This window comes from Silurus aristotelis (assembly GCF_946808225.1).
Source record: "Silurus aristotelis genome assembly, chromosome: 19".
Lineage (NCBI taxonomy): Eukaryota > Metazoa > Chordata > Actinopteri > Siluriformes > Siluridae > Silurus > Silurus aristotelis.
The window spans coordinates 7,081,711-7,097,857 of record NC_139592.1 but is presented as its reverse complement, the minus strand read 5'-3'; the positions used below and the strand labels follow the sequence as shown (position 1 = coordinate 7,097,857).

At 37.3% G+C, this 16,147-nt stretch overlaps 2 protein-coding genes across 5 annotated transcripts in view; both read left to right on the top strand.

Annotated features, from left to right (window-relative positions):
• Positions 1 to 3,818, top strand: part of kif1b (kinesin family member 1B) — a 79,714-nt gene extending 75,896 nt beyond the window's left edge. For all 4 annotated transcript variants that reach the window (XM_083569701.1, XM_083569703.1, XM_083569702.1 and 1 more), the window contains 3 exons: positions 270 to 462; positions 559 to 677; positions 802 to 3,818. In XM_083569701.1, coding sequence (XP_083425827.1) covers positions 270 to 462; positions 559 to 677; positions 802 to 844 — 355 coding nt within the window. In that variant the 3' untranslated portion in view covers positions 845 to 3,818. The remainder of the gene's footprint in view (positions 1 to 269; positions 463 to 558; positions 678 to 801) is intronic.
• A 2,074-nt stretch (positions 3,819 to 5,892) lies between these two features.
• pgd (phosphogluconate dehydrogenase) lies at positions 5,893 to 13,877 on the top strand. The gene is made up of 13 exons (XM_083570759.1): positions 5,893 to 6,019; positions 6,603 to 6,678; positions 6,776 to 6,955; positions 7,045 to 7,110; positions 7,193 to 7,311; positions 7,395 to 7,464; positions 7,666 to 7,800; positions 7,962 to 8,151; positions 9,569 to 9,699; positions 10,141 to 10,274; positions 12,720 to 12,819; positions 12,998 to 13,120; positions 13,377 to 13,877. Exons 1-13 carry the CDS (start codon positions 6,012 to 6,014, stop codon positions 13,494 to 13,496), a joined length of 1,452 nt encoding a protein of 483 aa, XP_083426885.1. The 5' UTR covers positions 5,893 to 6,011; the 3' UTR covers positions 13,497 to 13,877.
• Positions 13,878 to 16,147: the final 2,270 nt, after the last annotated feature.

Here is a 16,147-nt window from a genome sequence, read left to right as displayed (position 1 = left end):
AAACATACTTGAGTAAAATTAAAATGACAGATTTTAAAAACAATTTTAAATGTAGAAGTAGAAAAAAAAATCTATAACTGTAACGCCAGGAAATGTAATTCGTTAATTTGCACTTGTTTTTTTTTTTTTTTACAATGCTATTATGAATTACTAGGTAGTAATTGAAAAGTAAGTCTTGTCAATTCATTGTACATTCAATGTATATGCAGTAGCACTAAGTTTTTATAATCCATGAATGTATTTTCCTCTTTCGGTTTTCATTCTTGCAGCTCTGTGGTGTCTAAGAAGGGATACCTGAGCTTCATGGAGCCCCGCTCGAACTCCTGGGTGAAGCACTATGTCGTAGTACGCCGCCCATATGTCTTTATCTACAACAGCGACAAGGACCCAGTGGAGCGAGGTGTCCTGAACTTGTCCACCGCTCAGGTGGAGTACAGTGAGGATCGGCAGGCCATGCTGAAAGTAAACACTAATTCTTATTGTCCTCTGTATAATATAAAATGTGTAAAAAAAAATTTGCATGAATTGATTAACCACGGGTTAATATTTATCTTGTAGACTCCCAACACATTTGCTGTATGCACTAAGCACAGAGGGATTCTGCTTCAGGCCAACAATGATAAAGACATGAACGACTGGCTGTATGCTTTTAACCCGCTGCTAGCAGGAACAATAAGGTACCTCGTTACGCTGTGTAATGCAGTACAATACAGTCAGGTTTTGTGTGTCTGTATACATGCTACGGTATTAAACTTTAGCTCTATTTAACCCTGTATGTCCTGTACCTTTTTTTTCCTGCAGGTCCAAACTGGCAAGAAGACGCTCTGCTTTGCTGAAAGACTAAACAAGCTTCTCTGTTTGAAGAGATCGTGCTCTATTTCTTCTCCCTAGCCTTCAAGTGTTAACACATTAAAACTTTGTGATTCTTGATGGTTTTCTCTTGTATGTAGACCTGTGGCTTAAGTCTCCTCTCCAGCAAATGAACTCTTAAGTTTCTAAACACCCCCTTTCTCCCTTTCTATTCTCTCTTCTCCTTCCTTTTTCTCTCCCTCTTTCTCTCTTTCCTAACCTCCGGCTATTTTGTTTGTTTTTGGATCCTTTCCGTCTTTTTTTTGTGTTGTTTTTTTCTCGTTCTCTGCCATAGCGAAACCTTCTTCTAGTAGCATGTCGTGATAGTCTGTCTGTGTGTGCACGATTCTTCCGAGCAGTTTCTCTTCTCTCTTTGAGTTATTACTCGTCTGTAACGAACGTCTTTTTATCAGTGTTATCTGTTGAGTCAGGTACATTTTTCTCCCGCATGGCCACAGCAGCAGTCCTCAGGATATGAGCAGTTTGCTTACAAAGCCTCAGAGTACCATTGAACATAAATCAAATACAATATAGGACTTTTAAAACAAAGAACATATTTCTCTCATAGAAAATAATAGTTCAGTAGTGTTACACTAGTAAATAGATGTTCCAACACTGGTAGAGACGGACGAACATATAAGGACCAAGGCATGAATTTTAAGTGTACGACTAAATCTGGGACCAGTCAGCATTTATAATGAGTATTATTCTTCTTACTGTGGGCCTGGATGAAGAAGGTGGACAGGGTTAGTTTCTGTGGTCCATCAAGCAGCTGTGCTCCAGCACAGACTTAGCATTAATTTAATTCTGTGTACGAAAGGGATAAGACTTGTCCATTTGGTGTCCAAGGTGCATTACTACGTAGCACTAGAGAAGGATGAATGAAAGAGCATTATTTCCCCTTGGACGTTTTATGCAGTTAATCTGCTCAGCATTTACAGCCGAAAAGCTATCATTCAAAACAACAGTCACAGAACAGAAACTAAAGTAATTCGACAGGACAAATGAGATGAAGGTCATTTGTAAATACTTTTAAGGATTACTCCGCTTTTACGCTAATCATTCTGAAACAAGAGATGTTCCTTTTCTTGCTGTTGTCCACATGATCTTTTATTTATCGTGAGATCGCAGCAGCCAGGCGGATTCGATATCTGTAGGACTGTGGTACTGATATCAGAGCTTCGTCGAATAATAATGACACTGGTGGTGAACCAGCCTCTTGGGTCTCCATCCAGAAAATGGCTCCATAACCATGCTGAACCCGAATCTCTGAATTTAACCTTGTTAACTAATTGTTGTACTCATGATAATGTACTTAACTTATTATTTCTAATGCTGCTTGTTTTATATCTCATAGACTTGCATTGGAATTGCAAAAAGAAGGGATTTTTTTTGGTGTTTGTTTTTGTTTTTTTTATCCAGTTGATAGTTTTGCACATTAACACAAACACAAGTGGATAACTGAAGTAGATTTTGGTCCCGCACTGTTTGAGAGATGAATTCTTTTGCAAAATGGATAGAATATTAACTCATGGTTTTTAATTTATTATGAAACGACATGCTCTGTTAACATTTGTTACAGTTTTAGTTTTGGGAGTCATAACTGTTTAGTCTTTGCCTTGCATTTTTGATTTTGATTAATGATTTGGTAAAGAGATATACCTGACTTGGCACACAGAAAGCCTCTGGCCAGCCAACCAGCAGGCTGTGTGCTCCACATTATCTTTAAAGATAAAGCAGACTTCCAGATCACTATAAGGCCTGACTTTCCAGTTACTTTCCAGTACGGTCATGTAATAGCTTTTGCATAGCAAAGCGAAATGGCCAAGACGATCCTGTTCTGAGGTCAACCAACCGTTGAAGCAGAGGATTGGAAAAGTAATTAGAAAAAGGCCTCTGTTTAAAATGTTATCTCCACGTGTAATTCTTCAATATGACATTTTTAAAGGGAAGAGTTTTGCCATTCCATCGTTTCAACATCATTTCAACATCATTTCAATAATGAAGGACAATGTGATGGAATGAACTGCAAGATCAAAAAAGCAAGTTGCACAAGTCTTGACAGAGCAAAAAGTTTCACTTTTGAAGGACATTAACTTTGTTTTTATTGGGTTTTTTTTTGCAGTGTATATGTTACTTTGCAGTTCTTTGCACATTAAGAAGGTGATGACTAACAGATCAAATAAAGCCTGTAGTGGATTTCTGATGTTTACTCAAATATGAACACAAAAAAAAAGGGTAAAATCAGATCGGATTGTGTGGTGTTTTCAAGTTGGAAGTGGATTATGAATGTACCTCTGGGATGTCACTGATAACTATTCACTAAATGCTTTGGTGTAAGAACAAAGGGGAAACTGTTTTTTTGTTTGTTTGTTTGTTTGTTTTTTATTGCCAGCTTGAGTCACTGTAGAGCTTCCTGTTGCTTTTGCATTTGGTTGCGCCACTCCTACAAACCCAGTTTAAGTTCAGGTGTGTACTTCAGAGTTAGGATGATGTGGGGAGGGATACTGTTTAGATTTATTTTCCAATATCAGGGACTATATTTTTTAGAGGTATTCCAGAATTAACCTTTACTTATGCATGTACCATTTAATCTTTGTTTCTCAGTCATTGTATTGCATTTTCCCATGCTGCCTTCAGAACCACTCTGGTGTACACTCCCTCTCAGAGGCCTCCTGTTATTAACTCCCACTTGTTTTTGTTAAAAGACAACAAGCTAAACCAAGGCGTTAACACTGTACATTATTTGTCAGATTGGCTTCATTTTCATACTTATTTTGTAAATATTACATGTTGTATGGAGCTTGAATTAAAAATGTAAATATGTCTCCTGTATTTGTAATAATTATAATCCATTCGCTGTATAGTCTAGATGTGTAATGCAGATATCTTAATTCTGTGTATGGTAATACTTGCACCATTGATCTGTTTAGTGAATGAGGTAACAATAAAGTCCATCCAGTGCATTAGCGGCAGAAACGTCCTGTCTCTTTTTTTAAAGTGTCAGCAAACAAGCAGCTGAAAGAATAGAAACCGGTATTTTCTACATCACGTCGGCTGTAGTAGTCGACAAGATGTCAAGCTTTCAATAGTAAAAGAGAAAATGTTTTAATCATGTAGTAATGGGAAAAAGAAATTAATCAGTGTGTATTTACACAATAAATGTGTAAATATATAAATAGATGTCAGAATATTTACCAAGCTAAATCTAAAAGTCACTGGTTCTGAAACTGAGATTGCACAGCATGGAAGCTTGATGTAAAGTAATGAATGAATGCTGTGCTATCAACAGCAGGTTTTTTATTTCCCTTTAATTCAATGCCAGCCTGTTCAATAACAACGTGCATAATTAAAACAGGCAACAAAAATGTAGAAAGTACAGATATTTTAGTAAAAAAATTTAGTGAACGTAAAAAGTTAAATATATAATAAATAGTGAAGTAAAGTACTGATACCAGGAAAATCTACAGTACAATAACAAAGTATTTGTACTTCAGTACTAGTTGTACTCTGGTGCACACAACAAACTAAGACAACAATGTAGGACTCATGTAGAAAAGGAAAACGTATTTCACAATATACTTTAAAAATAGATTGCAAGATGAATAATGCAAATTACATAAATAAACATAGAGTGCAGTTTAAAAAATACTACACTGGTGTAAGGATGAGTGTAAATCTTCAGAAATGTCCTGGATATTGAACACTCCTGAGACATGATTATAAAATGTCAACTTGGACCTAATGAGCGATAAGAAGCTCTGTGACAAAAATAAATGGATAAATATTATAAAAGACAAAATAAATGTAACATTTTGTGTTAAATTTTATAGTTACAGTCACTGGCTGTATAAAGAGTCCTGGTCTGGGGTGTTGATCAGGACATATGGTTGGTATTAAGAAACAGTTGTATATCACTGTGTTGTGTCACCTTGGTGGATCGATACTTTTGATCCACATGTCTATCCTAATATAAATCACAGAGTAAGTAAATTAAATTTGTATTAATTAAAACACTTTAAAATTTAATTTAAAAAAAACTGACAAACAAAAAAATCTTGAGGTTAAATAAATATTTATTAAATACACATTTTGCTTATTTATGTACGCAGAGACTGCCCTAGTGTCTAGGGTTGCCAGTTCTCTTCAACCAAATTTAATTTTTAAATTAAATTAAGATTAATTATATTTTTAATTACGTTTTAATTTTACTCTAAAAATTAAATTTAATTAATTAACTAACAAATCTGTATTAAATTTCATCCTTTTTTGCTAAATTATGTAGGCAAAGGTTAGCCACGCTAATGTCTTAAGGTTGCCAAATCTTTTCAAGCTAAACAAACAAATAAATAAGTGAAAAAATAAGTAAATGTATGTGTGGTTGGATTGAGAAACAGTTTTATGTTAATGTGTGCTGTGTTTCTGGATTTAAGGTTGATACCAAAGTGTCGATCCTAATATAAAAATGAATCACGGGGGAGGTAAATTAATTGATTATTTATCTACACTCAGTTTTGCCATTCTAGTTTAAAGGGTTGCCAAATCTCTTTAAACAGAATTGTCAGTGGTTTGAAATAAGCTACAACAAAACTGATATATGTTGCACTGTAATTTTACATACACTAGATTTGCCAACGCTATAATGTATCTTCGTGAAAAAAAACATTATTATAAGCAATGAAAAAGAATATTTAAAAACTAACCATTAAAAAAGCGGGATTTTGTTAATTATTACTGGCAACCCTTCTTGTGAGCGACGTACACCGCTTTGGTAACTAAACCGCTCCCAGTTGATTTCTTTGACATATTTTATTAACATCATGATATCCGTGTTTTCATCCTTTCTCTTTTTATACACAATAATTTTGATATCAGGATTCAAATGTAGTCTTAGTATATGTATTCTTTCAAGTCAAAAAGAGGTGAATCACTTAGGAGAGGCGTGAACCCAAGTTTCAGCCAATCAGCAGTCTTGTTTCTCAGGTCAGATTTTCACCACCAATTACTGAGCGGGAAGAGGTGCGTGAGGATGACGTCATGTGCCCGAGTGAGCCCATTGGCTAGAAAATCTCTTAGAACGGCAAGGAACCCGGAAGAGTGGTAAAGCGGCAGTAAAGATCCGTCTAAGACAGTGCAGTGACTTACAGAACTCATCATAAGACATGGCGCAGTAAGTGTCACTTTTTTATGCTCAATTTGATAAAAAACGTTGAATCACTAATCGTTTAATTTAGCGAACGTCATGATCGGTTTAATCCCAAATGTTTCCTTATACCTTATATGCACTTCATCGTGTATTAGACTAATCTCGGTAGGGCACTATATATATAACGTCAAGCGACATTTGGGATTAGATCAGATTATTAGTGTCATGATAGACCACCTTTGATAAAACTAAAACATACAAAATGGAAAAACCAGACTGACCTTGATATTTATTAACAGGCATTAATACAGATGTTTTTCTCCTTAATCTTAATTTTATGAATGCATTATTGTACATCTTCCCAATTTCAATTAAACTAATACCATAAATATTTAATATATTTCATATAGTAAGGGGGTAAGTGGTATCAGAGACCATCAGATCCCTGTAGGACATCCTCAATCCCATTAGAAACCCACTTAGTTAAAATCAGCTATTTGTCTCTTTTGAATCCTTGACCCTTTTATTGTTGCTGTTCACTTTCAGTAGTTTATTTGTTCACTTCTTCTTCCTTAAATGTAATGTTCTTCATTTCCTGATTGCACAGAGCGGATATTGCTCTCATCGGTCTGGCCGTGATGGGACAGAATCTGATCCTGAACATGAACGATCATGGCTTTGTTGTAAGTGATTGCAGAACGATTGCTGTTTCCTTCCCTTTTTTTAAAAAACCATGTCTCAAGATTCTTACCAATCTGTTGACTTCCTTTCCTCCTATAGGTATGTGCTTTCAACAGGACGGTGTCCAAGGTGCACGAATTCTTGCAGAACGAAGCCAAAGGCACTAAAGTGATTGGTGCAGACTCTCTGCAGGAAATGGTCTCTAAACTGAAGACCCCTCGACGCATCATTCTCCTTGTCAAGGCCGGGCAGGCTGTTGATGATTTCATAGACAAGCTGGTAATGGCATCCTAAATACTGACATAGCGTTAGGTCATTGTTTATGTAGACATGTAAAATCACCACAGTCTGCATGTGCCATTCAACAGGTGCCTCTTTTGGAGTCTGGAGACATCATCATCGATGGGGGCAATTCTGAATACAGGGACACGACAGTAAGTCCATTACAGTTACACACATTTTGCAGTTTGGACATGTCTCTGTATGTAAAGCACATACACATGCTTCTGTGTGCAGCGCCGGTGTAAAAGTTTAAAGGAGAAAGGCCTGTTGTTTGTGGGCAGCGGAGTGAGCGGTGGAGAGGAGGGGGCTCGCTATGGACCATCACTGATGCCAGGTGGAGACAAAGAAGCATGGTGAGAGCTTTTTTCTCTTCGAGATATATATATTCTCTCCTTATTTCTTGTGTTTTCTGATGAGTTTATTTTCACTTGCATAGGCCACACATTAAAGACATCTTTCAGAGCATTGCTGCCAAGGTGGGCACTGGAGAGCCATGCTGTGACTGGGTGAGTGACTGTTGCTTGTCCCAACCTGCTCGGTTCTAGGATCCAGAATGAATCAAATCCTAATCCTTGCTGACATGCAGTGCCAGATTGTTATGTGCCTGTATTCACATATTGAGTTATTAATAATACAGACATACAAACATGGAATAACTTGAGATGAAAAGTGATCCCAATTAAATAATAATTAGTCATTTTAATCAGGTTGGTGATGAAGGTGCGGGACACTTTGTAAAGATGGTCCATAACGGCATTGAGTACGGTGACATGCAGCTGATCTGTGAAGCCTACCACTTGATGAAAGATGTCTTGGGTATGGATCATGATGAGATGGCAAAGGTGAGTCCCAAACCTATTTCCTCCTGTGCTTGTTAGAAACACGATCCTACATTTCCTTGTGGTGTAATCTTTTCTCTTTTCACAAAAAAAAAAAAAAAAAAAAAAAAAAGTTTATTTCCTCTTGCGTGGCATTGCAAGGCATTAACTCTTTCTTTCCTCAGGCTTTTGACCAGTGGAATAAAACCGAGTTGGATTCTTTTCTCATTGAGATCACTGCAAATATTCTGAAGTACAAGGACTCTGATGGCTCTCACCTGCTGCCCAAGATCAGAGACAGCGCAGGGCAGAAGGGCACAGGGAAATGGACAGCTATCTCTGCTTTGGAGTATGGCGTACCTGTCACGCTCATTGGTATGTACTGGTATTAAGGTTAGGTTTTGTGATAAGGCGTGGCCTTTAATCAACATGAGGGTCAATAAATGTGCGATTTTTGCGGCAAAAATATATTTTTTCTGAAGTTTCTGTAATTAATTTAAAAGACTTAAGACTGGACTAAACTTAGACTGAAACATGAGAACTGAAATGATGCATTTAGACTTCCAATTATGAGGTAATTTGGAGAACATTTCCATTATTTCCCCATGTCCAGGGCAATTGCACAATGACTGCAGAATATAGACTCTAGATAGAAACTATTTTTTTTTTTTTTTTTTTTACTGGCTTCAGTATTGTCTGTTCATATTTTCCATAGTTTAATGTGCTCTGAAGGAAAATTACTTTGAATACATGTTTAGAACAAAAGGCTGTTTTTAGTTTAGGTGAAAACAGACAGTTAGACACGATTGCACTATAATGATGTGGTGTGTGTCGGGGGGGGCGTTCTCTTGTCAGCATGGTGTTTAGCTCATGATGACATGCAGATTTTCCTCTCCGCTCCACCTGCTTTAAATGTGGTCGGTGTACCTTTGCTAATCCTACAGCGTCATGCCTACACAGTTGTGTGCTTCTGAACCTGGAAATGTTTGTTTATGTGGCAAACCCTGCTTTCACAAATGCAGATCTGATTAATCATTGCCATGTTTATTATTCTAATGTGTATTGACACAGTGACTGTGTTTAAGCAGGTTATTTTAATGTACAATAGCATGTGTTGTATTATTTCTGTTATTTACTATGTTTTGGGGGTTTCTATGGTGCTACAGTATTTTGATTTAGACATTTTTGGCCTGATGTGCCAAATATATTAAAATATACAAATATTTATTTTATATCTGTAGCATAAATTTAGTAAAATCAGTGCTGTTCAGATAAAACCACAAAAATGTAATGCATTTTTTTTGTTTTTATTCACTATTTTAAACAATTTTAACATTTCTTCTCTTAACAAGTTCAATCCTGAGCTAGAATTAGCTCCGTGTGTGTGCGCATGGAGCAGTGCGAAGCAAAGCTTTGATGAATTGATAAATGTGTTTTTAAACACACAAAAAAAAAAAAAAACATTAATTCAGGCCTTTTTGTATTCTAATCCCCGCATGAGTCCCATGTATTGTGAATGTATGTGTTTACTTGCTGATTAGTGCATGTGTATTATAGTTTCTGTGGAGCATAAATGTTCATTCAAAGTGCAGTCTTTGTGTTTCCAGTAATATTCAGGAAAGCCGCTGTACGAGTGCGCAGTCTGAACCTGAATCTAATACTCAAATTACCATTATCATTACCATTACCAGAAGGCTATAATTGAGAGATGTAGCTGTTTGAAGGTCTCTAAAGGCTGTATTGAGCTCCCTGAAGGCTGCATTCATGCTTATCTGTGATTTCTGTCTCACAGGAGAGGCTGTCTTTGCCAGATGTCTCTCTGCTCTGAAGGAAGAGCGAGTCATTGCCAGTAAGAGCCTCACAGGGCCCAAGGGGGCCAAATTTACTGGGGACAAGACTAAGTTTCTGGAAGATATTCGAAAGGTAAGTGAAGAACTAACATTGTAGTTCAATGATATTACGAATGAGAGGTTTTTATATTTTGTTGTGCTCAGGGGTGTAGCAGTCATTTTAAGAGTGTGGGACAGGGGCACATCTGTCTTTCGACATGGCTCTCAAAAGCCAAATAAACACAATAGATAAACCCAAATGTCACGTAAGAACCTACAGCACTGGTAAACCAACTACCTTTAAAATAAAGCTTATAAAAACTTTATACACCTGAAATGATTAGTAACCTTATGTTCCACACTGTGTTTGGCTGGATGCCAGGTCGCTCATTACTAAGTAACTAATAGAAGAGAAATAGATTGGTGTTTTTCAGCTGCTATGCTCCTGGATGTGTTCTGTCATTGTGTGCAAGCTTAATGATGTCAGATACTCTGGATCTTTCATCATTGTGAGCATAAATCATTTTCTTTCCAGGCTTTATATGCCTCCAAGATCATTTCCTACGCCCAGGGCTTCATGCTGCTGCGTCAAGCAGCTAAAGAGTTTGGATGGTCTCTTAATTATGGAGGAATTGCTCTGATGTGGCGAGGTGGCTGCATCATTCGGAGGTGAGATACAGGTTTTGAAAAGGGTGTAATCTTAGACTCCTGAGCCTGAGCTGTGGAGTGAGACACAATGCAGTGAAATGATACTGGACCTGGTTGTCACTATCCATTATTGCGACAGCGAAACAGGAATGTGGAAGCAGAGGTCATGTTTCAGTTGCGTATAATCTGATGAAGTGATATTATACATGGCTATGGTAGGAGCAGTATTAAACATTTATGAGAAAAACATTCAAATAAAGTTTCTTCAGATTAAAACCACAATACATATATTATAAAATACAAAATAAGATATTTAAAACATTCTACTCTTGCTATTACTCTATCTTCTACCCTATATGTGAAAACATGAAAATGTTTACTCTGGTTTGTTGGGTTTTTTTGGTAGACTGTCCTTTTTTTGCCCAGTCATTCAATAGTCTTTTAGCAGGATGGCACAGGTATTTTCTGGTTTAGAACTGTTCACACTTGTCCAAATGCAGTGAGACGTTCAGAGAAAATAGATTCCATATATGTATCAGTCTATATAGTCTTAAAAAAACAACATCCAAATACCAGGGTGCAAATATTTTTGACAGTATGGACCCTTTATTCTTCTATAAACAGTATTTCACAAAAGTGAGGTTTTCTAAGAACAATACTATAGAAATAAAACGTATTATATTTTAGTCAATGTGCAGCTTTTATAACTATAGATTTACTGGTTTCTGAAAATAACTCAACATACAGCCATTATTGTCTAAATATCTGGCAACAAAAGTGAATTCACCCTAAGTGAACGTCAAAATTGTGTCCAAAGTGTCAATATTTTGTGTGAGCACAATTGTTATTTAGCACTTCATTAATCCTCCTGGGCATGGAATACACCAGAGCTGCACAGGTTGTTGCTGGGATCCTCTTCTATTAATACATAATGACATCACGGAACTCCCAAATGTTAGACACATGGTGCTTCTCCACCTTCTGCTTGAGGATGCCTCACAGGTGCTCAATAGGGTTCAGGTCTGGAGACATACTTGGCCACTCCATCACCTTAACCTTCAGCAAGGCAGTTGTCATCTTGGTGGTGTGTTTGGGGTCGTTGTTATTTTGGTAAACTGAGTTTCTGCATCATGTTCTGCTAGAGTACATTTTAGAATCCATGTTTCCCTCAGTAAACCTCAGTTCCCCAGAACCAGCAGCACTCATGCAGCCTCAAACCATGATGCAACCACCACCATGCTTGACTGTAGGCAAGACACAATTTTCTTGGTGCTCCTTACAAGGACGTCGCCATGCATGCTGGACACCATCTGAGCCAAACAAGTTTATCTTAGTCTCATTAGACCACAGGACATGGTTCCATTAATTCATGCTCTTGACAGGTTCTTCAGCAAACTGTTTGTGGGCTTTTTTGTAAGCCAGCTTCAGAATAGGCTTCCTTCTGTGAAGACGGCCATGCAAACCGACTTGTTCCAGTGTGCGGCATATGGTCTGAGCACTGAAAAGTGGACCTTCTACAACCTCTAAAGCAATGCTGCAGCACTCATGCGTCAATTCTTTATTAATTTATTTTTTTTTTAAGCCAACTTCTGCACCTGACGCACAGCACAAGGACTCAACTTCTCTGATGGACCCTTGCGAGGCCTGTTCCGGGTGGAACTCGTCTTGGGAAACCTTTGTATGACCCTGGCCACTGTACTGTAACTCAGTTTTAGGGTGTTACTGATCTTCCAAGAGACTCGGCAACAATTCTAATTCTTAAATCCTCAGAGTTTCTTTAAAATGAGGTGCCATGTTGAACATCCAGTGGTCAGTATGAGAGAATTTTACTCAAAGCACCAAATTGTAACTGCTCTAATACAAGATACACAAATTTGTATGGTCCTGTCAAGCAGACAAAAGCATGAACGTAATAAATAGGACATGCGGCTTTGCACGGTTAAATGACGTACAGCTGTTCTCACTAAGGGTGTACTCACTTTTGTTGCCAGCTATTTACACAATAAAGGCTGTATGTTTTCTTTTTGTTCACTTATAAAGTTCTTATAAAGTACATTTAAGTCTCATTTCTCTCTTAAAAAGATCTACGAAAATGTGAGCGGCGTACTCGTGAGAACTTGTGAGATACTGTACAACCTCAATTCCAAAAAAGTTCCATCCAGACCATTTTTTTCAGGAAAAGCCTTGCATATAACAGCAAAATAATGCTAAACCACATACTGCATCTATTACAGTACAGCAGCATGGCTTTGTACTAGTAGAGTCCAGGTGCTGAACTGAGCTGCCCGCAGTCCAGACATTTCACCATGTGAAAACATTTGGCACATCATAAATACACAAAATGAACAACCCAACAAAAAAGACCCAGGACTGTTGAACAGCTAGAATTAATAAAAAGATTGACTTGTCTGGATGATGATGTGGTAGACAGTGTGATGTGATCTTGCTTCCTTTTTATTTCCTTAGTGTATTCTTGGGGAAAATAAAGGAGGCCTTTGACCGGGATACAGAACTGCAGAATCTGCTATTAGACAACTTCTTCAGTAAAGCTGTACAGGACTGTCAGGTACAGATCATCAGGCTAGAATGTCAGGGCCTTGTGGCTGTTTAACCGAAAACCATTAATAATTAAAAATTATTTTATATTAAATTGGATAGTTATACACTTGCTACCAGGTACAGTTTTAGCGTGTGTGTGTGTGTGTGTGTGTTAATTGCACAAGTCTGTATCTCCTGTGTTGTAGGAGTCCTGGAGGCGAGTTGTGAGTACAGGAGTTCAGTTGGGGATCCCAATGCCTTCCTTTACCACTGCACTGTCCTTCTACGATGGATACAGACACGCTATGCTCCCTGCTAATCTGCTGCAGGTAAGGTTTTTACTCCAGCACAGAGCTGTTCCACTGCTACACAGACCACAGCAGCAACACGACTAAAAACTCACAATAGGCATGTTATTTTCAGTAAATAAGTCCTGCAACTGCTTATAATAATAATTTGCAGAATGCATCAAATGGCAAAATTGGAATTCAGCTTGTTTACTTTTATATTACATTCTTATGTTGATGTCTGGTGGTATACCAATATATTAACCCTCGGTACTAACTATAACTGTTTGTGTTTCAGGCTCAGAGGGATTACTTCGGTGCCCACACATATGAGCTGCTCTCAAATCCTGGCCGTTTTGTCCACACCAATTGGACAGGCTGTGGTGGGAATGTATCTTCAACATCTTACAACGCCTAGAAATCCTGTTTGCCCTAGAGCAGACTTCATCTGAGACCAGGGACCATGGCACCTGACCAAGATGCATTCTTCCTACACTTCACCTCACTTCTACACTTCCTTACACCCAATCTACAGTCCCATTTCAAGATTTTTTTTTATAACATTGAATTAACCTAGAGATCTATTTATGATGGAATATGATATCATAGTGTACACACTGTTTCAACCATCTAGCTTTCTGGAAGGCAGCAGTAGAGAGGACTTCAGGAGTGATAGTGGTGTTGATGAGGCATTGTTTACTGTAGGCAGAGTCCTGAGATCAGCATTCAGTGTTAGACCTGCATTACAGTTTATCATTGCACTGTATTTGGCTAAATAAAGATTTCAATCCCTTTTTGATTAGACTGTCCTGTCTTTATTGACTCGCTGTGTAACTGGGACCAGGTTTAAGAAATATTTCTATCTTATATTTACTAAAATAGTTGTTTATATACTGTACATTCAATGACTTTCCTTTTTTTGTTTTGTGGTTTTTACATACAGTGGTGTCTCAAAGGCCTGATATCACATTTAAAATCAATGCAATTAGTGATGTAAAAAATCTGAAATATTTAAATTGAAGAAATCAAAATTCAGTATATAAATAATTTTATTTTTTATAATTTTTATTAAAATTATATTTTAAAATCTTATTTACAGGTAGTCGTCGACTTACGACCTATGCAACTTACGCCCATTCGACTTTACGACCACAATCGCTAGTATGTTATTTTTTTACCAGCTTCCGGCATCATTTCACAGTACTGTACATATAGCCTACTCTACTTACGTGTTACGACCGGTCTGTCGGTCCCAATCGTGGTCGTAAGTCGACGACTACCTATATATTTCTGTCTAAATGTGGGCAAATTTGTGATATCTCTTTAATTAAAGCATGTGTTCAGGTGACACTGGTGGATTAAATCTAAACATTTGCTGGAAATGTGTGAAGTCTGTACCAGCTCAAATATACACTGAAATAGTCAAGTCAAGTCAAGTTTATTTGTATAGCGCTTTTCACAACAGACATTGTCTCAAAGCAGCTTTACACAAATCAACAGTTAAGGTGAATGGTGTGAATTTGTCCCTGATGAGCAAGCCGCTGGCGACAGTGGCAAGGAAAAACTCCCTTAGATGTTATGAGGAAGAAACCTTGAGAGGAACCGGACTCAAAAGCGGAACCCATCCTCATTTGGGTGGAACAAATATGGAAATAGTCAAAGGTAGTCAAAGGTTCGACTAAATATTTTCGAGATGCGCCTGCAGTTGTCAGTCAATTAATGTGTAATAAAAATAGTATTAAATTATAGAAGAATGCAAAATAAATGCCTTTTCACTACAGGCCTCAGACTTTTGGTGTCTACTTTATCTGATTGATGCTTGATTAGGTGATTGGTTCGGCGATTCTGCTGAATGGCATTGATTAGCTAGCACAATGTTTGTTTTGGATGGCTGTTTGTTCTCCCTATAAAACACTAGTCCAATCTTGGCAAAATGGCTATTTTAGCCGTACCTATAATACACTAGCCTATTTTGGGTGACTAAAATTTGTTCTAAAATGAGTAAAAATGAGGTTGGCCCAGCATTGGTGGCTGAGAATGAAAGTGTTGTCAGCTTGCTACCTAGCTAAAGGCTGAACTCAGAACTCAGCTGCTAAACATATCTGTACAAGTGTGAACTCTTACATTTACTTAAAGTGGAAAAAATAATACCACCAGAACGCATATAGTTTGCTGTCACAGCAAAAACTGGTTTGATAAATTCAAGTATTTGGGTCTCATTCTTATTGTCATGCCTATAAATTTTTTTTAGATTTTTGATGGAACAATTCAGAATGACTAGATATATTTAAAATGATAATTGAGGTGTGGCTGAAAGTGTAGTGAGAAGAAATTAGTAATGTATCTGTACACTGTACCTGCAATATCAATTCGTTTCCAGTAGAGGGCAAAAATGTCTTATTGGTGACAAAGTCTATTATGTTTTGGTGACAAGGTGAGAGAGGCGAGATTGAGATGGTTTGGACATGTGCAGAGAAGGGACATGAATTATATTGGTAGAAAAATGCTGAAGATGGAGCCACCAGGTAGGAGGAAAAGAGGAAGGCCAAGGAGGAGGTTCATGGATGTGGTGAGGGAAGACATGCAGGTAGTTGGTGTGAAAGAGGCAGATGTAGAGGACAGGGTGGTATGGAGACGGATGATCCGCTGTGGCGACCCCTAATGGGAGCAGCCGAAAGAAGAAGAAGAAGAAGAAGGTGACAAAGTCTATTATACTACATTTTTCATCTTTTCAGCTTATCAACATTTAATATTAAATAAGGAATTAGCAGAGATTGTAGTAAAGCAATTAAACAACTAACCAGACAGACGTGAAGTTTTCAGTAATGAATTACAGTCACAGAGTTTTATTTGGATTTATTTATTTATTTATTTGTTTGTTTGTTTTAACAAATTCACAACACTTTGGATTTTGGCTCTGATTCAATCAGGTACACTGTGTTGTTCAGAAATGTTGGAACATGCACTAAGCATGCACCTTGACACTGATATAATAAAATATTAGTAATTTTAAACAGCAATATTAACAATTATATATTATATTATATAATTATATAAATTATATATTCT